The sequence below is a fragment of the Megalops cyprinoides genome, chromosome 12 (genome assembly GCF_013368585.1).
Source record: "Megalops cyprinoides isolate fMegCyp1 chromosome 12, fMegCyp1.pri, whole genome shotgun sequence".
NCBI classification, from domain to species: Eukaryota; Metazoa; Chordata; class Actinopteri; order Elopiformes; family Megalopidae; genus Megalops; species Megalops cyprinoides.
Genome location: NC_050594.1, coordinates 24,885,636 through 24,913,311, shown reverse-complemented (window position 1 = coordinate 24,913,311; position 27,676 = coordinate 24,885,636). Strand labels below are relative to the sequence as shown.

General features: G+C 43.9%; 1 protein-coding gene across 9 annotated transcripts in view; it reads left to right on the top strand.

The window, feature by feature from the left end:
- Nucleotides 1–220: 220 nt before the first annotated feature.
- foxn3 (forkhead box N3) overlaps nt 221–27,676 on the top strand; it is a 65,678-nt gene continuing 38,222 nt past the window's right edge. For 2 of the 9 annotated variants that reach the window (XM_036541854.1, XM_036541846.1), the window contains exons 1-2: nt 17,543–17,685; nt 22,940–23,496. In XM_036541854.1, coding sequence (XP_036397747.1) covers nt 22,954–23,496 — 543 coding nt within the window. In that variant the 5' untranslated portion in view covers nt 17,543–17,685; nt 22,940–22,953. Of the gene's footprint in view, nt 385–2,345; nt 2,484–17,542; nt 17,686–19,758; nt 20,194–22,936; nt 23,497–27,676 lie in introns of those variants that run through there. The other 7 variants (XM_036541847.1, XM_036541851.1, XM_036541853.1 and 4 more) reach the window with 7 other exon arrangements.

Sequence of the window (27,676 nt, the reverse complement as noted above, 5' to 3'; positions counted from 1 at the left end):
CTTCTTTCTGAGTGGCTCATGTAAGCGTGCTTTCTGCTGGAACTTGCTTATGTCTGTTGAAGGTTCCTCTGAGGGAAGATGGAAGAACAATGACATTCTTTCAGTTAATGCAGGAGGCACTAGGACCCAGCAGCCTCCTGTCCTCCTCGACAGGCTTGCTCAGTTCCAGAGCACAGTGAAAGAGCTCAGAGAGAAGGGAAAGAGAGAGAGAGAGAGAGAGAGAGAGAGAGAGAGAAGAGCTAAGTGAATGTTGTAGCCACTGTGGTCACTGCGAAAATATTGAATCAAAGCAGAATGGAGGGATTAAACAGAGGGATTTAAAATTTGGAGCTGGAGCCGAAGCTCATGCAGACGAGCCTATCTGGAGAAGATCGGGATTAAAAGGTTTCTATGTGATTGTTAATTCTTGCTATAATCTTTGGCTCTCCTTGTGTCTGGAGTCATCAGTGTGCACTGGGTTGCTTGGCAGTGCTCCTCCAAGTACATTACATGCAGGACATGTGCTACCTGCACACAATGACATATTGGGACGGGATAGGGAGGGGAGGTGCCTGTGTAAGAGCAGAATTAACAAAACTGTAATGGTAAACATTGCCTGACTGTGCGATGCAGACAGACACTGTATGGGAAACATATCTGAGACTGAGTGCCTCCAGGTCCTCTCTTTTCTACAGGAGATGTCTTCTCCTAATGTTGAAGCTGCTTTTTTATTTCCCAGAAGGATGTGCACTTCCTTTCCTGGTTGGTCACCAGCGCTAGAGGTCTGTGGAAGAGAACTTCTTCTGAGTTCTGTAAACAGGTACAGCTTTAGATAATGAGCGGTGATGTAAAGAGGAGTGCGTTCAGCTGGTGGAAAACAAGTCCATGAGGCAGATCTGATTAAACGCACAGCAACAGTCGGGAGCGTGCTGGAGGCGACCAGGAGAAGTGTGCAGCGTTAGATTAAACAATCAGAGGGGACTCTGTCTGGGAGTGAAACAGTTGTGGGAAATGAAGAGAGTTATGTTTTACAATGCTAGTAGTTGTGCAGCACTGGGAGTAGGAGGCAGCGTGTGTGTCTGTGTGTGTGTGTGTGTGTGTGTGTGTGTGTGTGTGTGTGCGTGTGACTGAGAGTGTCTGTACATTTCGATCCGTGGCTGCTATCTGGGAACGTCCTCTCCGTCCGAGCCAGTTTCTCCCATAGTAACTGCAGACAGGGCTTGGCTTCTCCCCCGGCGCTTGGGTGTCAGCTTGTTGATGGGGATAATTTTATGTACATGTAATCCAGGGAGAATGGGTCCACGGCGATCCCCTGGAGGCACTGTCAGACTTGAAGTGTTCCCATTGTACCGAGACAAAAGCACTGCTCAGTCAGAAATTCACATTTCGTCCCAGCGCATTCAGCGGGAGCCGCAGAAGCGCTCCGTCAAAAACAGGGACAGAGCGAGCGGGATAGCTTTCATTCACCCTGCCCTCGCCCGCTTCTGTGTTGTTGATTTTGAGTTTCGCGACGCCTGCTTGTGTGCAACACTGTGTGAAGTTTTGGAGCCCCGGATCTGCCTTGCAGAATTAGTTCCCATCGGCTGTGCCAGAATGTGTGGACGTATCGATCAGAGAGCATAAATATCATTAGGGGTGGCCATCGACATGCAGAAACGGGGCCACATCCCTCCGGTCCCTTGGCTGTCATTGTCAACTGTGGCTGTGTGTCTTTGCAGTTCTTTAATTCGCAGTGTTTCAGCTCTGTCAAAGAATAACAGACGCTGAGTTTGTGCTTTCCAGTGGAGTTTCCAGGAGCGCTTCCATGAGGCTGAATAGTAGTCACAACACTCCTTGTTGTCTTTTTGTTGAGGCGCTGTAGGAAAAAGTGATGCCTCTTTTATGAAACCGATTTTTATGCTGGAATGTCTGAGCACCATTACTGCTAAACCACAAGCTATCGTTTAACAATTGTGCACACGAAGCACCCCATGCAGCGAATAACACAGCGTTATACGCAGGCACGCAGCCGGGTTTTTTCAGCGTGGGTTAAATGCATAAATAATAGAAAGAGAGATATGGAAAATAGGATTCATTCAAGGTTTCGCTGCGCTGCACGCGCAGCTTTCTCCCCTCTCTCTGCGAAGGCTGCAGTTGTCTCTCCACCAGTAAGTTTCCTATGACCCTCTGTTTCCAAGGGCCCCCTCATGTGGCCACCGTGAGGTGCCTATAGCATGAGTTCTCTACGCCTATGAAAACAGGGCCACTGATTGGCTGCTCGGCAGAAGCACAGGAAGTTCAGGGTTTCTAATAACCACCCAGAGACACAGTTACCATAGAGACAAAGATAAGCCCCCCTTTCTCAAAAAAAAACGTCTGCATGTCATCACAGAAGCCTGCAGAAAGTGTTCTCTCCTGCCAGTTCTCCCATTAGCAGCTGCAGAATCAGTACGGCAACGGCAGCCACATGAAGGTCGACTCAGGCGTTTTCTCCCTCCACACTTCAAGTGTTCCTAGCACTTGCCGTGAGTTTGCTCTGCCTTTTAAAAACTTTTTCATCGTCTCGCCCCTGTTTTTTTTGCATTAATTTGACTCTGCTGCGCGCTGGTGCTTTCCTCCTGCACCTCTGGATCCAGGGCAGGCTGTCAGGAGTAAGAACAGGGTGGGGGTGGTGGCCTTGCTGTGAGAAAACCGTTGGCCGTAGAATTCTCTCTCTCTCTCTTTTTTTAACCCGATGGGATGCTTTGGAAGGGTGACACTGCTGTCAGGCCAGGATATGCGGGCTGCTCATGTCTTCCTGGTACAGACGTGTTTGTGTCCTCAGTTATGGGTAATAGTGTCCATCAGTCTGGGAGCAAGTGAGGCTGGGGTGGCAGCAGTTATTTCTGTGAGCTGATGTAATGACAGGCTGTTTGTAATACTGATACACCAGGCCACTAATTGATTTCGGGAGTATTGTGGGGGCTCTTAAAAAGGCAGCTTCATGAAACCAAGAGCGTTTCAAGGTCTCCTGGTCAGCGCTGCTGTTTGTCAGAGGCATGTGAACCACCAGTCCGGGTGCCCTTGCTTTTCCCCTCTCTCTCTCACTCTCCCTCTCTCTCTCTCTCTCTCTCTCTCTCGCTCTCACTCTCTCTCTGTTTTTTTTTTTTTTTTTAACCATGTGTTCTCTTGCTGCACAGAGCAAATCGTCTCTGACTGCGTTTTAGCAGGGGGAGCACTGTGTTTGACACGACTGCGGGTTTCAGCGAGAGGTGAAGTTGTGCGCCGCTCTAAGTGTGGCAGTGTTCTCAGTGAAAGGATTTCCTGTTGACGGGAGTGTTCTGTTATCTGAGGAAGGGCCTGCTGGCAGGAAATGTGTCAGCCATTTGTTTTCTTTAAAGTAAAAGGACGTGCCGTGGATTGCTTACTTCAACCCCGGCGGATTGTTTGGGAAAAAATAAATGGCTTTTTCTCTGGCTGATTTTTGGCACACATTAATTTGGTGGCATCGCGTTAATTTAACACTGCCGTCCGTCATAGAATGTGTGCAAAGCAAAGGCAGATCTGTTTGTAAGTCAACATCTTCCATCTGCATGCTGTATGCATTGTCATGATGCCTCTTTGATACCTGTCATATGTAAGAATTGTGTGCATTCATCACCAGAATGGAGCTGTTGCAAATCTGATGTATCTGTGAGCACGTGCTGTTTTTCAGTGACTGTCCTGTAATTCTGTGCAAGTAGAAATGTGCAATTGGCTAAAAAATAAAGGCTAAAATTATAATGGCTAAAATTGTGTTTGTCTTTTGAAATCATTACTGCACAATGTATATGTTTGAGATTGCTGTCACATTTTTGAATATGTATTGCTATTTTAAGTCATATGTGCTAGTAACAGGATTTTTTTGCCCTTGAAAATAATGGTGTACATTGCTGTGGGCTGTCAGGGAAGGTGAAATCAAACATTGAGGAGGTCAAACCTCTCTTTATTTTAAAGCACTGGAGTGTGTGAGTCTTGGCAGCAGGGTTTATCTTCTTTGTCTGATAACTCATAACAATAGCCAATGGGCTTGTCACTATCCCGGGTTGCTCCTCCCCTTATGAAAATTAAACAGCAAAGGGAGAGTGATGAAGCGGAAAAAATATGTCAAAACATCAGGAGCGAAAACGGCAAAAAAAACACCTGATGTAGGATGATTGTAAATATGTAAATAAGAATGTTATTCAGACACGATTCCCAGAGCAGCAGCACTGCTTGTTGACATCCTGATCAGGTGTCAGCATCAGGCAATATGAAAGTTAAGACCATCATGCCCTGTGTTTTCCACTACTCCCTCAGTCTGTTGGCTCAGGGGAAATGGTCCAGTGTTGATCACTTCACTGTGCCACTTCAAAACCTGCACTGCTGAAGGTATCAGTTCTACAATTCCAAGAACATGAAGTAAAACACATGGTAAACTTTGTCCTGAAAGAATAACAAGCACATCTTAACAGCCCCCCCCCCCAACCCCCCAAAGTTTAAACTGGCAGTTAAATGTCTGGAATAACTTAGCTTATCACAGTTGCCAACTATATGACAAACGCCTGTCTGTTTTGCATCTGGGAAGCACATCTTTAGTATGAGCAGTTACTCTCTTACAGCTGAACTGAAGCTCTGCTTCCACTAACTGAACTGAGGGAGCAACATTCTGTCCCTCTGTAGGCCAGACAGGAATTTAGCACTGCAGAATAAATCACTTACAGCACTTCACTTTTACCTTCTTTTCCTTTTTCTCCCCTGCCTCTCTCCGCACATTGGTCTGTTCTCTGGCAGTCTGAGAGGAAAAAATAGCTTCACATATGATGTAAACACTTGTGGTTCCTGCAGAGAAAATGAAACGCTTACACCAGAGCAGGGCTTTAGAGAAGTAAGTATCCTCTCAGGTCTTTCCAAGGCTATGTGAGCTCTTTATATAGGAAAAGGGGTATGTGACTGGGGAGAACAATGTTAAGACAACCATGCTAGTAAAACGCGGGCATGGAGTCAGAGTGGACATGATTGTGGTCGGGGATGATGTCATAGCGGCCACATAATGGTCAGCGCTCTCAGCTGGAAAAAAACGCTCTCTTTGGTGTTGAGCAGCAACATAGTTCATCCCATTACAGTTGAAGACTCTAAAAAGCCAAATGCTTCAGTCTGAAGAATTTTTTTTCAAGTGCCTCTCATTGGTATGGCTTTGTTTTGCATTCACAGCCCTCACACTTTTGTTGGAAGAGGAGGATGTATTAAAAGATCAGAGGGGGGAGAATGAATTGGCAATCGGCTTAGATGGTCTGGTGAGTGGTGGGGGCCCGGGCTGGAGACTGGCTGGACATGGGGGATATTGTTCCCACTGATCCCATTGTCCTCTGCTCTTCGTACAACAAGGGCATTTAGCGCCATGCAGCAAGGCTGCAGAACTGGGCTTCTCACTGCCCTGCTAAAATCCCAAAGCCTTCTGTGGAGTGACCGGAGGGCTATTATGTCACCCCCAAAGTCACACGGACAGACGCCGTTCGTGACTGAGCTCTGGATTTCGTTTGACATTTGTGAAAAAGCTGTTTTGAAACTGCAGTATTTACCCAGTCTGCCATAAATCTGTTTAAACAGTCTCAGCTTTTTTTGATTGCAGCATATCCAGATATGTGACACATTGGCTTGAGGAATTCCAGAAAATGCCTTTAAACAATGAGAGTGTGGGAGGGCAGTGTGTGCACGCGAAAGCTGTTTATTTTTGAAGCTGTCACTCCAGTAGACATCCCAAAGTTAATGTTAATTTGATTAAATTCCCTGAAGGGGGTGATAGTTTCGGTGGTGGCGTAAACCAATAAGTTGAAGCCGTCGCTGGGTTTCCCGAGAAGCATATTTTCCCTGGTTGTATCTCATGTACTGAAAAACTCAGGAGAATCAAGTAATTTCCATCTCGTCTCTTGGCCTATTATCAGTGTCATATTTCATTGATATTGCTTTCATTTTGTTCTGTCACCGAGAAGACAGCTTGCCTGTTAGAGTATATAAACAACTGTATTTTACCAGTCTGTTATTCTCAAATGTGCTGCGCCTCCCCTCTCAGCTCTGGGGCCTCTTGTAACCCACAGCCACGATTCCATGCGCAAACCGTATACCTTCAGAAGAGCTAAAAAGAATGAAATTTTCTGGAAATGACTGATGGTATTAAGTCTAAAAAGTTGTTTTGAGCTTTGTTCGTATCCTGTAAGGTTGGTACATTGATTTACTGCTCAAGGATATGGCTGGGAAAAGTTGTAGTTTACCACATAATACATTACGTTTCCTGTCAGGATTCTTTATTTATTTAGAAGCGGGAGCTTGCTGTTGGCGTCCTCAAAGCTGTGTTGCATATTCTCCTTTTAATGTGCAAATCATCCATCGCCGCCACCACACACATGCATTCCTGGGCTCTGCCTCCTCAGTGGGCCCTTTTACAAAGTGGGATTTAATTCTTCTCAGGGCCACAGATAATAGTTTGTTTCTTCAGTGTTACTTAGTGGAGTGCCCTTGGTCCACTTGACCTCTATTCACTCAATAACTGTTCATTTACCGCAGCAGCGGGAGCATTTTCAAAAGCGCCGGCCCAGAACTTAGACCCATGAATAAGCTAATCAGAACGGAGGAGAGAAGTAGCTTTAGCGACAGAGAGAGACCGGCGTGGTGCGCGGCCAAAGCCGTCATTATGCGGGGGACGGAAGAGGCCGGCTCCGACAAGGGTTACATTACAAATTGCCCTTTTGTTATGATTAAGTGCGTAATGCAATTATTTGAACGGCTGGAAGGAAAGCGGAGCAACGCGCGGCCCCTGAGAGGATTGTGGCATATAGCGGTTTTCAGTGGCTGCAAGGTGTCTGGTGAGCCCCTCAGTCTTGGTCAGCATGTGTCCAGGTACAGCGTGTGCCCACGGGCTTTTTGGGATGAGTTCCTCAACTGTGATTTTACACAAGGGAGTTCTGAGAAGGCGAAGGGCAAGAGTGACCGTTAGAGGGGGTATCCCTGTGAAGTAGTTCTGGAGTATCTGGGCCGTGTTGCTTCTTTTTTGTGCTTTCTGAGAGTATGCAACTCAAGAAGCCAAAACCACAGGGCAGGACCATGAAAGAGAAATCAAGAAAAATGAGAAAAAATGCTGTGAGTGGATATCATCAAAGGATTAGTGGTTGCTGAAATTGGTTAAACATATTGCGTAAGAATAAAAATATGTATTACTTGCATAATTTTGTTACTCAGGGTTAAGCACAAAGCAGCATAGCAGTTAGATTGGATTCCCTTCCTAGATTACTGGATCTAATTAATCTGAGATTCACTCCACAAGCATTTAGGCTGCCCAAAGACATAAATTTCACTAGCTTTAAGATCCTTAGCTGGATGACCCCTGATGCTTGCTAAGGCAGTCAGAGGCAGTGCGTGCTGGTGATTGACATGAAACAGGTAGAAGGTTTCCGTATGTGGTTATGACACCAGGCTGGACCGGGTTCGTTTTGATGTGGATGCGCCAGTGGAAATTGCCAAGTTGTCAGTTCTGCTGGTCTTCTCTTACCCCCCCTGGGTGGCTGTTTTTTTTTTTTGCAGAATATCTCTGCATCAGCACCTTCCCCAAGGTGGTAGATCTAATCATAGTAGTATCATTTCTCACTCTTACAGTATTTTTTGGCAGCGTCTGTCAAATGCTATCCATTGGAGGACAGAATGACTTTGAAAAGCTTTTGATGACCCAAGACCACGTCTCCTTCAATCTCTTAATTATAAAGAGTGTAATTTTCTTCATGAATACAGCCAGAAAGAATAAATGCTTATTGAATGTGCAGAATAATTTATTCTACATCATTTTTAACACCATATCAGGTTCTCAGCAGATTCTGTAAACCACAGAAAGGGATGCCAGGTAATGTGATTTGTCAAGCTGTTTGCAATAATAAGGGGTTGGCTCTATCTAAATGGGCCGATCCAATCAGATGTCAGGGTTTCCTTCTCTCTGTGCACAGTCAGAATGTGAAGTGGGTAATACAGGAGTGATGTTGATCTAGTTCTGTTTGTGCCAGATCGAAGACTTTTCCCAGCACAGTCCATTTCAACTGGACTTTCAACTGACTTAACACCTGAATCTGCCATGTTGGGACTGAGCAGGACAGTGAATGCAGCATAGGGAGAATGCCTTGGGGAATGTGAACACCAAGTATTGTGAGTGTGCAAAATAGAGGCACATTTTCATCATTATAAGACACGAGACTCATTACCTGTTTATTATTTATATTGGAGTTAATGCAAGGAACATTTAATTTATTACTGCTTAAATGAGCATTTATTTCGCAAATTGGAATTGTGCATCTTATGAAGAGGTCATGCATATTCAGTTCTCTTACTCACATATAAATGTGTTAATATTCTCTTTATCTTTTTGCTTGCAACAATCAGGACATAGAATGCAAAGAATACCAGTCACTTCAAAAATACTTTTTTATGTTTTGGCCTTTTCTATTTTGTTCTTTTTTAAATGTAATTGTTGGGCAAATCTAGCCAAACTGGTTGTGTGCTGTCCACCCTGCCTTTGGAGTGGAGCTATGCCGTTCCTCATGTTGCCATGGTGTTATCAACAAGAGCAAACTTTGTGACAGCCAGCCCACATTTCTGTTTGCAGTAGATAAGTGAAAGAGCTACAAGACTTTAGAAACTGCAGGAAAGACCTCTGCAATATGCACTCAAGTGCAAACTTTGTTTAATGGAGACAGACCCGTGACCAATCATAAATACCGTATATTTGTACTGTGTACGTTTTCCCATTTAAAGCACTGTCCACCAGATCTTCCTGCTTTATTTTATTGTTTAACTCAATCTGTCAGAACAGAAGTATTCAATGACTGCAGCTGCCCTAGATTGTTGTGCTAGATGGAGCAGTATTTTCCCATGTTGAAACCAATTCAATTTAGTATCTACTATGGTTTTGTTCAAGACCTGACAAGGAAAGAATGTGTAATCAGACTAAACGTTATTGAATGGTAATGGAAAGAAATTTGTAAATTCACATTGGGCAGGAAGATTAACCACAGAGGATGCCAATAAACCCGACCGTCACTTCACACCGTGACCATGTTGTCTGTTCGATCGTTGGGAGTTTCTTCTCCCCGCACATATTGTGGTGGATTCAAACCCATGGATTTTATTGCTTCTAGACAGTACATTCTGTTCAAACACACAGTTGCGTCTTTTTCTTGCAAGGTTGCCGTGGAAATGTGCCTCGGAGTGAAGTCCCTGAGACAGCAGCATCTGCAACTCAAGCACTAATTTTTCCTCACACTCTCCTGTTTTTAATGATCAGGTGGAGGGGGATATGCAGTTTTTTTGGTCAGTGAGTGTGCTACATAAACCTCAACCTTAATTGTCTGTGTCAGCTACGGAAGAGAGGAAGGGCTGATAATTCAATGCAGCACAGGTGGATTCCGCTGACTCAAACAATGCCTGCGTTTCCTCTTTTTTATCTCATAACACAACAATAATAAATACAGATATTTATTTTGCCTTACTGTTTTTAAAGAATCATGAATGTGAATTTCAGGTAATTTCCTTACCTGATTTTTTTTGTATCATAAAAGTTATATACCTTATTTGTAGCATAGGAGGAATGCAAGAAAAAAACGTGAAATGCATTTTCGCTTGCAGTCATTTACATCTGAATGAAACGAATAGGGGCTTTTGATTTGTTTGGGAAACAGGAGGCTGAATGTGTCCGTTGCTGTTGCCGCAGCTCCTCGGCTCTCCCTGACTTTCCCCCTTTTCGCGTCTTTGTTTATGTGACAGCTGCGCAGCTCTGCGCAGGGGCATCTGTGCCGGTACACCTGCCCGCTCTTCTCCTCGCCGCAATCAGAGGAGATTACTCTTCCCAATTAGTCCCACAACGGCTCATCAGACGGCGCGAGCACCCCACGCTCTTATCTCCCGAAAATCAACGGCTCCTTTAATCCCGCCTGCCGAGGACGGCCGGGCGCTCTCTGGGGGAGAGGGGGCTCTGGACGGGCCCTGTTATTCTGGCGGGGGGGATGTTGGGGGGTTCGAGGAGTGAAAGCGTCGTGGAACGTCTCATAGGCTGTTAATCTGTCCAGATCAAATAAAAGTCCTCAGTAATGATAAATCCCTGCCTCTGCAGTTCTCAGCCATCAGCTGGAGACCCGAAGCTTTAGTGTTGCTAGGCAACTGTGTCAGAGGAGGATTGTCGGGAGGATTTTCTGCCACTGCTTCCTCCTAAAGCTTGCAGTGGAAGGTAGAGGCGCGGGTAACAAATAAAGCAGCCAAGAGGTGTTACCTGACTCCTTCAGATTAGTCCCGCCTTTAAATAAGTGTATCTCGTCGCTGGATCTGGCCTCTGCTCCCTAGTCTGTGATAGGTGCAGTTCCAGGTACAGGGTGAGGGTGCACTGCCTGTGTCCTAATAGGACCTGGAGTGCATTGTCTCCTCTTAAGGCCGGCCGAGGGTTCCACGTCTCGATACCAGGATTAGACCATAGATTAAAAGCACCCCAAAACGCATTTACAATTCAAGGCTAGCGAACAGGGTTTTGTTTTGCTCTGGGTACCACTGTGGACATCTATGCCGACATGAGTGGTTGTTCCAAATCTGAATACTGTTTGTTGTATCAAAGAGCCAAGCCATTTAAATCTTAGTGTCTCAGTGGATAACCACCTTTGGAAAGACAAATACTTCAGGGCATGTCGTCAGTGTTTAGACATCTTGGAGTAATGTTAGGCATAGTGATGGGATAAAAGAAACAAAGAACCGAGGATCAAGGTTGCATTTGATGACCTTGTGAATTACACCGAAGGGATGCTGGCAATCACGGCGGCATTGTCTGCAAGGCGTTTACACTGGGGATGTAAAGCTCCTACATAATGCATTCCAGGATTACGTTGCTTTCTGATCATCACTGACAGTTGAGATTACAGTGCGCCGTGTCCATTTGTCCCACACAATGCCCGATTCGCCACCATCTGTTTGCTTCCATTCCACATGCCTTGTCAAAACATGTTGCCATTGAGGGCTTATGTGTGATTGTGGAGCCATTTGCTCGTGTTTCCCCTCTTGTTAGCCGAGATCAGTGGTGTCTTGATTACCACAGGTTAGGGTACTGTACAGCGTTCCCTAAAGCGCCATTTGCATTTAATAAGCATGCGTTTACAAAAACTGTTGACACAAGAATTCACGGTTTAATAACGCTCACCTTTGCGTGCGCGTTGTTTAATTGAGGAATTACTCATTTGCGAGTGTTTAACATTAACTCCAAATCAAACGCAATGAATAACCTTCTAATTATGCCGCAGCGGCGCTTGAACAGCGTTCGCCGCACTTGGATTTGATCTCCTAAATGGCGCGGTGTGGTAGGCAGCTGTCTCCCAATCCTCATTAAAAGCTGCATCCTCCACCATGGCGCCGTAACGTGCGTTGATGACACCGGCAGGGGTATTTAGCGCCTGCGTTGCTCGCTGATTGCATTCTGGACATTCTAATATCTGCTGAACCGTTCTCACCCTACCGTGAGTAGTATGCAAATGCGAGGGCACGCCAACTTCAGAGACAAAGGCGCACACAGAAAACAGACGGTTTCTCTCATTTGAAAGGAAAAGAAAAAGAATGCAAATGTAAAATGAAAAAAGTCACGTCAACTGAAAACCTGACGCTTTCACCGCTACCGCTAACGTTTTGATTTCAATATAGGTTTAAGTAATGTTTTTTTTTTTTTTTGAGGGGGGGGGGGGGGGGGGGGGCAGAAAATTATTTGTTGTGCTTGAAGTTTGTTGAACTCTGTCTTTAGCTTTGGAATTCGACCTTTTCAGCTTGTCAAGAACAGGCGGAGCATGCTCCTGAAATCCGGAATCCCAAACACACAGAGATGCTGAGTTTTATTCTGTGTTTGTAAAACATGCACTGCACTGTCACTGATAGTGTCATTTTTATCAGCGCTGGCTCCGGTGAAGTCTGACTGCAGAGGGAATAACCGTCTGGCAGCGGCGAAGCACTTTGCCGTATTTCACCGGGGTCATTCACCGCGCAAGGCTCTCACTCCGTGATGTGTTACTATGGGGAGGACCGAGGCGGTGGCAGGATGGCGTTCCGATACAGAGTTCGGGGATTTTATTATCACTGGTGCGTGAATGAGCGCCCCTGATCCAGCCACACTGATTAAAGATTAAGACTTTACTTTACAACCTCATCTAGCAGGATTTTTCCTCCTCCACCGCGCTGGGAATAGAGCTACATGCCATGGTACATAAATGTGTGCTGTGCTGTGAAGAGAGAAGACAAGTTGCTGTCCAGTCTGCACCTTGCTGCAAGCAGAAGCCCAGACTTATCCTGTTGCTGGGGAAGATAAGATCATTTCCCCACTGACGAAAGCTTTGTCACGCCCCTGTTGCTCCCATTTGTGTATATGGGAATGTTCCTGCATTGTGAAATGCATATTACATGAGGAATGCTTACAAATGACTGAATGTATGTCCCACCATGTACTGTATAACACGTCAGAGAATTCAAAAGATTACAATCTCCTGATAATGTTCACAGTCATACATGGTTAATGCTGCACTAAAAGTTTCAATTTCACATGCCCCAAAGCACCTAGGATAAGGACTTATCTAATTATAAAAGGAAAAATCAATTATTACTCTTATTATTTAGAATAATAACACTGAGGAAGCGCTGAAATCTGTGGGTCTCTGGAGTGAATTTGCGTTCCTCACTCGCTGTTTTGAATTTGGGGGACGTGGAGGCCAGCTTCGCTCTCTCCTTGGTAGTTCTCCAAGCGCTCGTCTGGTACAGCTGTTGTCTTAGCAGTCCCACTCTGACTGGAACACTGGCTCCAGTAATGAGCGAGGCTGCTGGAGAGTCCCAGTGGCAGCCAGACTGGAACAATTATAATGTTCCCCAATGCACTGGAGACACCCACCGCGCCTGTGTGTAACACTATTAATTGCATTGTTAGGTGTTATTGTAGAGAACGGCGGCAGCGTCTTGAGTGCCATTTGCTAATGAAACACGGTGCTCGCTAATACTGCTGTGGCCGTTTAACTGAGCACTTTAAAATTAAAGCGGCTGCCTTCTGATGGCACTTCCAGAGATGAAGGAGAGCGGGGAGGGTCCCAAAAATGAGTCCATCCTCAAAGTGTCTCTCGTGGTCTTCAGAGACATCCTGTGCCTGCAGGGCTGAGTTCATTTCATCTGCACATTATATTTAATAACATTTTGCAAACAGTTTAGACGCATGTTTCAATCTGTTGTTGGACTTCCAAAATGAACTTTAATAGAAATTACTCGTGTTATAGTTCAAGGAGATAGATTCCATCAATGAAGCAAATGAGTCATATGCAGTGAATGAAATAGACCATATTAAATATGCATGGAAGTCAACATTACACTTTGATATTGCAAAAAAGGTTTGTAAGTAATTTTTGTAATTGATTTCTTTAACTTGAGCGACTAACATCACACATTTTACGTGACACTTATTCACACAGCTAAAGGGATTTAAGAACCATACTGAATGGTACAGAAGCAGTTTTCTGGCTGTGGTTAAACCTGCAACCTTCTGGTTACAAGGCTAGTTGCCTTACCAGTCCCCTACACTGCTGCCTCGTTGGATCAGGCTAGACGAATCGAATCTGTTAGGAGTAGTGTCTTCATTTTCATTAAGTGTCTCCCTGGAGGCTATGCATCCACAGACTCCGCCTAACTGGGTTTCCCCTGCCACCAATACACAGCCAAATTTAATTTCCTGCCTCTATGGGACTCTGCTGAGCTTCTGAACTGATGTGCACAACAACAGGGGGTTGTTCCATCGTGATACCTCTGTATCCAGGTGACTGCTACAATGTCCTCCCAGACCTCTTGCTTCTGCAGTTCTCTCAGTTTGACTCGGTGAGCGAGGCAGCCGAAACAAGACCGAGTTAGTGTCATGTCATCCCACCTCTTCACATGCGAGAGACCAGAGGTAGAGGAGGCAGCGCCCCTGTGGATCGGATTACAGCTCCACCTCTCTCCTCATGCTCAGCCGCCTCCTGGCATTAGACACATCCTATACCAGGGCAGTGGCATTCACGGAGACCTGCTCCTTTTACTGTAAAGATAATGCTGCTGGATTTTACATTACACGCTGTTCCTTGACCTTCAGCGAAATGTTATATTTCAGCTCCGCGGAGCTGTCGAGCTCTCTCTGAATCTCAGAGTGGGAGTAAGAGCTGGGGAAACACGGGCCCTAGCAATGATGTATGGGTCCAAAATCGGAGACCCAGGAAATCTGAATATTTTTGTATTTTCCTCCTCTCCAAACGGTGCCCTGACATTCACGCTGGGATCACTGGGTTATCAAGGAGAGAGATGCCTAGAAGGCCAGCGGTGTCTAGTACAGCTTGATTCCCTAACTCTTACCTCGTGTGTTTGTGTGTTTTGGCAGGGGGGTGGGGAGGTGGGTGGTTTAATACCCGACCTGTGAGAAGCCCGGGGGTTGAGTCTCTCCGATAAAATCCCTACCCACAACTTCCAAATCTGCGCCGCTGGTGTCTCTGTCAGGTCACCTCTCCTGAACTGTAATGAAAGCAAGGGAAGTGAGGATGGAGCAGTCGCCTGTCCAGGGAGGGACCCTTCTCTGCCGAAAGCTCTTTAGGATCACTCCCGGGTCCCGCACCCCCGCAGCACAAACTACACGCCCCGTAGCTTGTTTTCTGGGATGTCTGGCATGCTGCTGGACCACAGTGGAGTTCTCCATCTCTGTGGAAGCCGAGTGATACAGAAGGGTCATGTGTCCTTAAAGAGAAAGTAACCCCAACTCTTAACCCTGCTCACAGGCTCACAGATGCTGTGGGCGGCCGCGCTAAGTGAGTGGGGGTGTAGACAGTCCAAATGCATTAGCTGAAATCGAACAAATAATAACAGCCAGATACAAGCCTATATTTTCTTACTTAAAGTAATCGCTTATCACATTTATTTTCAGAGCTCTGTTTAATCTTTACTCTTAACCTTTCGATTCCAATAGAGAGTGCGTATTTTGCACAGGGATGGAAAGCGAGAGAGAGAGAAAAAAACATGGGATATTAAGCCAAGCTATGCCAGAAAAATAATATTCTTAATGCAGTGTTAGACACCAATGGAAATGAAGATGAATGTCTCTGGTCCCCGGGGGTTCATGGGTGAAGGAATTAACACAGCTTGTCACTCTACCCCAGTTGTTCTAGTTGCCAAGGTAACCTGCGCGTATGTGTTCCAGACTATGGTGACACAGTTGCAGAGGCCGTCGGCTGCACCTCTCGCCCAGTAAGGCGAGAATCCAGGCAGCACAAAACAGGGGGTTATACCTAAATCACAAGTAGTGAAAATCTGATGTAATATGCTTTGACAGCCGCTGTAGACCAAAAAACTACAGCTTTGGACAGTTTTGTTCTTTGTCTTTTTTTTTTTTTTTGCAATGAATTTTCCATCAAATTTGAATAATTTGCATACTAACTTGAATTAAATGAAAGAGATAACTGCTTTTGTTTTTCGCTGTCCAGTGCACTTTCAAGAGGGGAACTGAGATTGAAGGGGAGTGTGTTTAAAAACACCACTGCCTAACGCTGAACGTGTTTTACAATTTATAACGCAAAACAAAAAGCGTTTAGCCTTAAAATTATTTTTACTTTTTAATGAGCTGATGTCATAAACCTTTATTTGTGCTGTATTGAAGTGTTATGGAATGGGTTGGCCATGTGAACTGAAAATATTTTCCCACATAGTGTGGAAACAGGCATTCCTCTCTGGTATATGAGGTATATGAGAGAATGTAGCATCGTAAAAACCCTTTTTTCCATTTCAGATTAAACGAAATAAAACACCAACTACTGAGTATTAATAATGGGGGAAAAAAACGGTCTCCTGCTCTGAGAGTGAGACAGTTAGCCATATGACAAGGGTAATTAGCATGGGTGGTGGGGGGCTGAAACAGGGCTGTCTACCTGGGAGAATTTGGGGTGTTGGATTACAGCGTGGTATCCAGGTAACAGCCACTTTGGAGGAACCAGGGCAATCTTAAACTTTATCTCTCTAATTTCATACGAAATTGCTGAGATAGGAGATTGCTATCAGTCAATCTGGCTGGCCCTCTGTGTCAGAGGAAGTAATTCCATCGCGCAGCAGAAGGTTAGAGGTTCCAAGTGCTGTGAATGAGCAGTATGCACACAGTAGCCCCGTACTTGTCATTCTGTCTCCTGTCCAGCCCTCTCTGGTCTGACCTTGCTTTGACATCACCGATTATTATAAATAGACCGCCTTCTGTTAATGTGTATGAGTCACACTGATGGCAAACTGACATATCCTACCAACAGGTGTACAGATTTTTGTATTCTTATAGTACCTACTTTCCCCTGCTTAAATTAATAATGAGAGTCTTATGGGGGGACTCAGTTAAACCATATGAACCTCCGCAAAACAATGAACATACAGTTGTCAAAGTAACCACTGATGGTTATATATTGCTACTCTTGTTTATTTTTTGCCTGGACTGAGTTGGCAAAAGTCCAGGTCCCTTTTCTAAGGGGGAGACGATGGTATGTTCCTCTCAATCTGTAGGAATACAAGTCACCATTAAGCATTAAGTTGATTTTACAATAGTGGTAAATAATCCGTCCAACTACTAACTGATGGTAACCCTGTTTGTCAAGCCTTGGAAACTATTACTCAATACTTTGCTTCAGGCATGAATTTATTATACGTCTTGGAAATAAAACAACCAGAAGAGAGAAACTAAACATTTCAACAGTGATTAAGGCAATATTGTTGATAAATTGGAATGAAACACTTGCCCAGAGGCAAAGTGTTTCTGAATGACAATTATAAAGTTACGTGTTGGGGTTTTTCATCAGAAGGGGCAATTGGAGGTGAATTGGAGATAGATCAGCAGCTGTGCTGTTTGAGACAGCGGCACTCTGGAGCTCTGAACACTAGCTGCTATCTCTGCTCAGAGGAGATAAGGACACCACTCTACAGACTGCTGTACTTCGGCTATTTACTACTTCAATTGAAAGGAAAAAATGACCTTTGCCCTCTGTTTTTCCCCTGCCTTTAGAATGGGGATCTAACATAACACCCAGGAATGATGAATTTTTTTTAGGGTTTTAGGAGAGTTTGAATATTCATTTAGTATATGATTATTGTTGGACTGTTATCTGTCAGTGTAATTATATGCAAAATAAAAACATGCTCAGAGTTGAGTTGTTTTGTCCCACTGAGGGCATACGGCTGCCTGCGCAGTGTAATCTTCGGCTCGCTGTTTGTTTACTCATGTAAGTGGCTGACATCACTGCGGTTGTTTTTATTGAAGCAAGTTTTGTGCCGTGGACGAGACCGCAGGAAACAGAAAGTTTCCTCCAATGAGAGGCGAGAGGGTCGGCACTCGCCAGACAGGTTACTGGGGCAAGACATGTGACACCTATTCAAGGAGGGGTTTGCCAGCAACACCCTCCACAAACGGAATTTCCTCAGGTAAACACAGGGCAGATGAGTCAGGGCTTGTCAGAGCTTTGACGTAGATTTGGCAATTTTTTTTTTTCATACCTGTCCCTCTCAGAGCTGCTGCAGCTTTCACTTTGTCATGTGAAGTTCTGGGAGTTTCTGCTGAGGATTTACTAATAAACATTCACAAAGAAGTCAGAGAAGAGAGGGAGCGATCTGAACCTCAGGCCCATGAGAGTAAAAGAGGTAACTGAACGCAAGGTAGGACTGAGCGCGGGCTACTCTGAGGTTGTGTTTTTCAACAGCCGGGGGCTGGCTTACTGTCCTCTCCCTGCTCTCTCACTGCAGTAGGTCAATCAGACTGACTCAGCGCCTGCGGAGGGAATTATCTTTCCCAACAGGTTAAAGCAAACACTGACACACTGTTGTGTTCCTCACCGTAATGTCAAACATTACAAGCAGGCTTCATTTCAGGCACTGCTTTGCATCTCTCCACCATTCTTTTTACCACTGCAGCAAAACTGGAGGATTTTTTTTTCCAGGAAACCAGTTTTCCTTGAGTAATCATGTTGTTTCTGCTGTTGTATACATACTTTTAATTAACCTGTATAACAAACACTTTTTCACATAAACATTTTTGTACCATCATCTGCATTTTAAAAAACACTTCTTTTGAGTCAGTTTAATAATTTTCAGCTTACTTAGAACACTACAAGCGAGGGATTTTAATTCTATGTAAAATGCTTATTTGACCAAGCTTAAATCTTGGGCACAGTGCAGGCTGGTTTCTGCTGCATTCCAGTACGGTGTCTTAAGTATACTTTGTCCTGTCTCTCGAGCGGGATCAGTGGTTCCGTGAATAATTTATTACGGGCATGAATGGCCTCATTAGTCGCCTTTTCAAAGTTTAAATGAGTTTTGCGGTTGTTATTACACAAGTCTCCTGTTTGGCTGAACAGCGAAATGACAGTTTGGCAGTTGGTTAGCTTGTAATAGGGGCGGCCCGCATCTTTTCAAGAGTGGATTTGCCTTTGTGTTTTATGGAGGCCCCGGGCTGGTACAGGCCGCAGCCCCCTGTAACCCTGCAGGATTAAAAGCCCTTGCTGAGTGGCTGAGGGAAGAGTGCACGGCACTGTGGACTCTGCGCTGCCTATGTCTTTATGCTGCTCCTTTATGTCACCATCAAAATGAGCATGTCAAAAAAATCTTATGAAACCGGTATTAAGACCATACAGTAAATGCATGACTACAGTTTCATCAATGGAATTGTTAAACTCAGAAATGTGTCATCAAATCTCAGAATCAATACCAAACTGCTAGCCAGTTTTATCATTGGTAGTAGTATAAGTAGTAGTACTAATAATACTAAGAGTAGTACTGCTAATAATTAATAACATTAATCTGTGTTACTGTTGTAACAATCAGTAGCACATGGTCTTTCCTTACTATGATTACCATATGAATTTGGTTTTGGAACAGTTATCTATACGTAAACCGTTTCAGTGGCAATCCACATACTTCTCTGTGTTAGAGAAGGATTGTGCTTATTTGGAATTTTGGCAATTACTTCCTTAATTCTTCTGTACTCTCTTATTTACACAAATATGCTAAATAAATATTTCAGTGATAAGGAAATAGACCTGAATATGATGTGTGTTAGTATTTAGGGGCCTTAACTCTAAATTGTTCTGGATGTAAATTTTAAAAAGGCCACAGAAGGCTGTTCAGCCAGTCATCCCCATTGTTAACTGATGACTTTAAAGTGGGCCAACAACAAAATGCTACCACAGTCTAAGAACATATTGGTTGACAGGCAATTGTCAATAATAATAATAATACACTGCTACTTGCTCACTTCTAATTCGTACTGTTTGCATGATTGTTGTTAATATTGTTTTATGAGGATGCTGCAGAATTCACCAGCGTCTTATTGTTGTCAATGTTGACAACAATAATAACAGTAATATTATTAATATATAAATATAACAGTGACATCTGTATAATGCTTTCCGAGTACACAAAACGTATAGAGATTCAATCAATATAGTGTAAAGGAATCGAGTGAGTATTTTTTAAAAATAGCTGTAAGTTAAACGATGAAACCGTTATCACAACAGTTTATAATCATACCCTTTCTCTCTGCCGTGGCATAATTTTGCACAAGAAGGTTCATGCGTGTAAACGTAGTAAATTTATTTTCCTTAAGAAGCCCCCCCCCCCCCCCCCCCCCCCCCTAAACGAGTGTGATGTTGATTAATTTATCTGTGACTTGCTAACCATGTGGTGTTGCCGCACGGCGCTGCTCGCAGACCTATTACAAACAAATGTTGATTCGCGAGGACAGCTGGTATTTGGGCTCTCAAACAGACCGGAGCACTTCATTATCCTCGTCCCTTTACTTTTTTCGTGTACACCCTCCTTGCCTCATCCCGTTACTGCTGCTCTCTGATGACGCCCTGCCCACAGCTTCCCCCCTCTGGTCATGTGTGCAGTTTTCATTTGCTGTGGAGCAGTTTATTTTTTTCTCCAGCCAGAACAGACCAAAAACACATACTCAGACACGGAGGATCGGGGACAGTGGAAGCGCCTGGAGAATTTGTTATGTGGCGAGGTTGTCTGCTGATGCCTGGTGACCTCTTCCCCTTCCCGGTTTCGTTCTGTAAATGTGACTCGGGCGAAAGAATGCAATGGAAGATTTTGAAGGAATTTGTGCAGGAGCGTTGATCCCAGCGATACTTCTGCGTGTAGCCTAATCCTACACATGCCCAGGTAAGGAAAAGCGGGGAAGCTTTGTGCATTTCTGTTGCAACTCTTAAGATATCGGCCGTGCCCCGACGATTCCGTAATGGCTTCTAAAGGGTGATGCATGACCTAAAAAGTTTTGTTTTGTTTATGAGCTCGCTAGTTAATCGTACCGTTGTCCTTTGATTACATCCAACTGACACGGAGCGCACTCCAGAACTCAGTGCGGCAACATAAACAATTAGTATCGTAGTTATCGTAGGCTAATATTTTTCATAATACACACAACAAAAAAAAAAAAAAACATTTGAACACGTTGTTTTTCTTAATACAGCGACATATTCGATATCACAGAACTATACGTACTCCACCACCAAATAACATTATCGTTGCAAGTTTACGAAAGCGGCTTCAAATTCCTTGACTTGTGCCTAGATGGCTAAAAAAGCGTTGATACTGGTAGCTACGTACAGTACAGCTGTGCTTGTGACACAACGTAGATTTGCGTCCAGTTCCCTGGTCTTTGATTGTAATACGGTTATTCAGTTCAAGTGCGAGGCGAGGTGGCCTTAACTTTCCAATAATACGTTAGAAACCCGAGTTACCAGTAACAATGTGGCAGAGATATTCTGCTTGATTTTCAGCTGAAATGTGAAACCTGAAAGAGAGAATTCGTTGAGTTCATGGTTGAAAATTGGATGGAATGGCAGTTTTCCAGTGCAACTACTATGAACATAAAATTATTATTGTGTCCTTATTACTGTAACGTCGACAAACCTACAGCTTGTGTGTATTTACGAATAATGATGAAATCTGAGTTTTGTTTTAACATGACAACAATGGTGCTTAAAATTATGTCGATATCCATGCATGTGTTGTCTTATTCACTATGACTGAGAACCGTTCTCATTCACCTGAACTTCGCGTTTAGATGAGGAACGTATTAAGGCGTTGTTTATAAGTTTGTTTAGAACCCAAAAGAATGGGGAAGAATGATCTATGAGATCCCTTAGGGATGCAATTGGCAGTTAAGCAAATTAGGCCCAAACAGAGCAGTATGTTGTCATAGCAACAGTACAATTAAATTACTTTACTGTCAGCTATAATATAATTTTCCTGTTCAGAGACTCAAGGGACCGCAGCTCCCATTTGGAGGTAAAGTTGAATCAGTTGCTGTCTGAGGAGAGGTAGCAGCACATTGGTTAATGATTAATGTTCAATGATCTTACTTTATTTGCCTGTATAAAGCGTGCCAATCTCCACGTCACTGACAATAGCGCCACTGCCCTAAGGGTTCTCTCTTAGTATTGAAATTCGTAGTTATGAAATTAATATTGTCAACATTCGAACGTACGGCACAGATTTACATTGAAATAAGTTCATGTTAATTTCTTCCCCCAGTTTGTGCAGTGATTTTAATTTGCCACAGCGCTGTGTCCATAAATAGATCATCAGCTCAGCGTAGTGAAGTGAACATTCCACTAGCTATATCGCATTTATAATTAGGATTCCATTAGCACAGTATTGTAATTCTGTTTGTCTGGGTGGTGTCTTGGAGGCATATGTGTGGGCAATGCGAAATGCAAAGTCGGTGTAATACTGATATACTGTGCCTGCATGTTTTGGGGGTTTGATTTAGGATATCAGTGTTTATTTGTAGATGTGTTTGTACATTCTTACACTACACATATAACTACAATTTATATAGATTGCATTTACTATGTAAGCTCTATAAAATGATTCACATCAGGGCTTTGTAATGAACAGGCCCTTTTCTCTTCATCCTTAATACAGAGGACACCATGTTCAGCCTGGTAGATGTTTACGGCCACATAAACCCACCCATAGTTTCAGCTGTCCTCTGTGAAACCTCATTAATAGTTTTATGACAGGCAGGTATTTTTTCAGTCACTTCTTTGGTTGACAAATCTTTGGATAGCAAGGGATTGATCCGTAAACATGGCTATTACCTTAATTAGAGAGGCAGTGACAGAGGGGCTTGCTGTATGTGACATAGTCACAAACGAAAATGAATCAGTCATAATGACAGTGGATTTGGGGATTTGGGCAGCAACAGCATTTTCTGAAACGTGCAACACAGCATCTCTTCATTTCAGGATGAAGGACATTCAAACCATTTTAATTCTGCCTACAGCGCATGTATATTATTGGGTTGAACAGGGATCGTTCTATTGGAAATTGTATTAGCAAATTTATTCATGCCAGAGCATTCCCAGTGTGAACACATGGCTGGATGTGAGGGTTCAGTTCTACTGTAAGTGATATTCATTGACAAAAATCTATTTGTGTGTGTGTGTGTGTGTGTGTGTGTGCGCATGTGTGTGTGTGTTTGTTTGTGAGGGAGAGTAGCAGGAAGTAACATATATGAATGTGCTGCAACTCTGTTACTGTAAGTTCCATTTAGATTGTGGTCTACAGATGCCTATCTCTGTTTCCCCCCAGACTTCACACCGCACATTCTGTGCATTCCAGAACTGTCACAGAGAGTGTACAATGGCTGTTGTGTTTTTGAGGATGTGTAGATTGCATTTTGGTCGGGGTGCATTATGTATTTTTCAGAGTTTATTTGTGACCAGAGTACCATTGAAATGGGTCCAGGATGCAATACCCTTGTCAGAACCCTAGGAAATGTGTCTGATATGCTTGTGTTTGCCTCCCACTTTGTGAGAGGAAAAACCCACATTGCTGGGTAAGATGTTGAGTAAAGAAAAGATGAGGACGATCTGACTGTGCCCTCTGTCTCTCCCAGCAGGTGTCTTGGTCTAAATGGGTCCCGTCATGCCTCCCAGTAAGAAACCGGAAGGGTCCGGTATCAGCGTAACCAGTGGCCTGAGCCAGTTCTACCAGGCCAGCCCCCTCACCAAGGCCATGCAGGACGAGGAGGAGATGGACCTCAAACCACCCACCATCAAGCTGGAGAAGGGCAACCTGGAGGACGAAGAGCTCACCAACCTGAACTGGCTCCACGAGAGTAAGAACCTGCTCAACAGTTTTGGGGACTCGATGCTGCGGAGCGTGAGTCCCGTCCAGGAGCTGGACGACGACACCCCCCCCTCACCCGCCCAGTCCGACCTGCCCTATGACGCCAAGCAAAACCCAAACTGCAAGCCCCCCTACTCCTTCAGCTGCCTCATCTTCATGGCCATCGAGGACTCGCCTTCCAAGAGACTTCCCGTTAAGGATATATACAACTGGATTCTCGAACATTTCCCCTACTTTGCCAATGCTCCCACAGGGTGGAAAAACTCGGTCCGGCACAACCTGTCCCTCAATAAGTGTTTTAAGAAAGTGGACAAAGACAGGAGTCAGGTAAGGGCAACTTTACTGCAATGCACTCACTTTCAGGGTCCTTGTCATGTTTTCCCATGTCAAGGTTGTAAGCACGCGTAACAATTTTGAGGCGTTAGAGTGATTTATTGCAAGGTGTTATTTTTTTCCTGGATGTGAATGCTTCAACTTGTATTATGATAAGGAGGCTTTCTAGAGGTGTGTGTGTGTGTGTGTGTGTGTGTGTGTGTGTGTGTGTGTGTGTGTGTGTGTGCGTGTGTGCGTGCATTTGACTGCGCTTAGTTGTGTGACTTCATGTGCATGTGTGAATTTGTTCTTGCATGTGTGCTTGTGTGTATGCATGTGTGTGTGTGTGTGTGTGTGTGTGTGTTTGTGTGTGTGTGTGTGTGTGTGTGTGGTTGTGCACACGCACACATACATATGCTGCACTTCTGTACCAGTTTGAACAGTAAAGCTGTTCCATGTGACTTGCAGAGTTCACTGCCATCTGGTCCTCGGCCGCGCTGCAAAGAATTTTTTTTGTATACGTGTCTCCATAGAAACTGGGTTGCAGTTGACATGGAAAGTAAGCAGTTGCTGTAGCAACAGGGAAACTGATGTGGCAGTGTGAGTGTGTGTGTGAGTGTGCGCGCGCGCGTATGTGTATGTTTTTTTCTTCACTGGGAAAGGCTAATCCAGTCGCGGCAGAGTAGTCGAGTCGAGGCAGTGCAGTGGGCAGGAAGTCTCTGACTCTTCCCTCACCCGTCACAACATGTCGGACTGATTTCCGCAGTCTGTTAACCCCTCGCTCTTCGTTTGCCAGCTCAGTGAAACTCCCTCTGCACTGATCCCAGGACGGAGCCCTGGGAAGGGGGGGAGGCCTGTCCTGTTTGCGTTGCCTTTTTATTGCATGCGACAGATGGTTTGTTTGCATGCAGTTGCAGTTGCAGTTGCGATGTAGGAAAGGGGCATATCGTTGTTAACACTTTGTGTGCAGTTTATCAGATAATGCTCAAGTGGTATAATGTTGTGAAGCCTCTTGAGTTTAATGAGGTTTGCGGGAACACACTCAACCACATGAGAGGAGTTTACGGTCTGCTGGGCTTTCAGCTGGATCAATACCGCAATGAGCAAAACATGGGAAGAAATCACTCTAAATGAGTATAACTGGACTCAAGTGTGCTTCTTTTGAATGCAAAGTGCTTAAATCAGAATTAAAATACCGAGGGATATTTGAGCAGAACATTATTGAAGTCATTAGCATAGTATTATGGTAATTGGGGACACACTGTTTGCAGTAAGTGATTGGCATAAGTGGTTAAGGTTATTGAAAACAAGTGCTTTACTTATCTTGTGTTTTATCTGCTTGATAGGTGCCCATAATCAACTTTTGTTCGTAAACAGTTGTCTGAGGAAGGAGGTCAGACGTTGCCCAATGTCAAAAATCCAGAAGTGAAACTTAATTTTGAAACTGCTGTGGCAAGTTGCACATTTAAGCCAAGCCTGATATCAGTCAGAATTGGTATGCACTTTCTTTTAAAGAGAAATATTATCTGTTAATAGGTAATCAGTGACAGTGTTGTAGTCTTTAATTAAAATGACCTTGTTTTCATTGTTTTTTCTGAATTACAGAATTTGGTAGAAACTGTACATAAATGATAGGACTGTGGGTACCAAAGGCTATTATAAACAAAACGCTCTCTGAATAAATATAAGACACATTTATAGTTGATAAAACAAAGGCACATTAGGAACCATTAAATCACATATGTTTTGGTATAGAGAGCATAGATCTTTTCACTGCATATTAACATTGAATATTGAGCAACACACAGAATCCCATGATAATTATTTAAATAACAGAGTACTAGTGAGTTGCATAGTATTTTCCTGTAGCCTCAGTGCCCCAAATGCATAATGTTGTGTGAAGAGCACAATATTAAATTTGTTAGTCAAAAATAAGAAGGAACAACAAAGCACTCATATGTAATTTGTTATAATTTAGACACAATTAATAGTAATTGTTCATTGAGACAATCTTTACAGTTCCCATGCACACTTTGGCATATTGTCACATTGTGCCTCCTCAAGATTTTCAATATTTTTGTTACCGAGACCAACTGCTGCACTTAAAAGTAGCCTGAAAGCTCAGTGGGTAGAAAAAGGTTTTATCGCGAGTTCCTGAATTGTTCATAGCAAAGGAGGAAGATAAGCTCTGCAAATCTGCTTTGATTTCAGAAAGGATTGTACTTTGTATTTCACTGGGATTGTTTTCGGAAAAGGTTACAAAGTTTGTCATGATTTCTTCACCGTCAAGTTTACCGGAAATCAATACTGCAGGCAAACATTGATTTGACTCATATTTACCGAAATTAATTGTGTAAATCAAGTATGCTACACTTATCTGTGCCTGTGTGTGCCATGGCTGCATGTATGTACGGTGACTTCAGCATCATTATCTTTTTGTATTGTAATAAATGCAGAATAACCTTTATTTTGGTAGCAGTTGTACACAAAAGTAAAACTGGATTAAAGCTGTTATTCTCTGTCACAGATAGACAGCAATGCAATTGGACTGAGTCCAGACCAAAGTCAGGCTTGTTTTGACATTCAGTCTCTATTGGTAACGTTCATGGTTGAGTTTGCACTGCATGATGAAACAGTCAGAGAGGGAGGAATGAAGGTCAAAAAAATGAGCACAATTTTGGGAGATTTACGTTTCACTGGGCTTCGCTGTAATGAAATTACTTTTTTGCAAACATACCAAATGATATGTTTTCCATCGGTTTGAAGAGCTGGAAATTATAATAACAATACCCCGCTTGTTTCAGTGCGTTTATATATCTAGGTCACGTCCTGTTAAATTTTGTTAATCAATTTTGCTCTGAGCAAGTCACCATGTTGACTGTGGTGGGACGCCTCTGGAACTGAGCGCTCCCTGTATTTGGGAGTTGCGTGCAAGCACAGCGGTCAGTGTGTCATTTGTTTCCATGGCATTGTTTACAAACACGATGCCGCCACTCCAGGATTATCAGTCTGAGAGAGGTGGATCAGCAAGTCTGGTGTCTCCTGTAGACATGCACAGGAGCACAGACACACACACACACACACACACACACACACACACACACACACACACAAAAACATGCACAAACTCGCTCACACACACACACACACACACACACAGAAAAACATGCACAAACTCGCTCACACACACACACACACACACACACACAAAAATGCACAAGCACAGACTTAGGCACACACAACCCACACACACACATACACACACACACACACACATACACACACACACAAATACACATGATTGCCAGGATCATTTTATGGTGTAAGCTGTATTCCACTGATCTGTAATACAACAGTACAGGTAGATGTATATAACTCTAGATGCAGGACCGTGTTTTTAGAAAGCTGAGCACATCTACTGCACAAGTCACAAGCAGTAAGTCAGATAAACGTTACTGACTTGCTGGAGTACTGTTTGAGAGATGACACTGTATGAGTGGAGACAGAAACATGGGCAGGTCGAAACCCTCACTCACATGGTATTTCTAGAATTTAAGTGAGAAGTTGGTTGATCGTTGCCTTTAGAGAAAAGGTAAACATCCAGAGCTATAGTGCAGTTGGTGGTTAATGTGAAGACATACATGTTTTCCTTTTGTTTACAGCGTTTCTATAGTGACGGCCCGCTGAGGAACATTATGGAGGCAGAAGGATACAATAATGTGCACTTGTCTGGTGCGGTCCTATGGCAAAAAAAAAAACATTGCCAAACATTATTATGTGATCATTTTGTGGGGTCAAAAGGGAGGCAGTCTCAGTTACAAAAGGAGTCACCTTTATCGATGATCAAATTAAAACACTAAGCATGGATCCATTGAGTGTTTCATAAGGAGAAATACCCTTCATTACTAATGACCCGATTCCTTATTACTGTTGTAACGACACACTGCTTGTTTGCTCTGCTCGGTAGTTCTCAAGGAGTTCATCTGTTTAATTATTTAGAAAAATGAACATGTCCGGCGTGCCGGGGGAAGCGTTCGTTCACCGGTGCCTCGCAGCCTCCAGCTACACTGCGGTGCGTTGTGGACCCCGAAGCTGCCACCCCCCCCCACCCCCGATCTCCCGGTTCGACCCGCCAAGGGTCAGCAGTTCTGTTTCTGGGGTCACCAACGGAATGATGCGCCCTATGAAGGTGCCG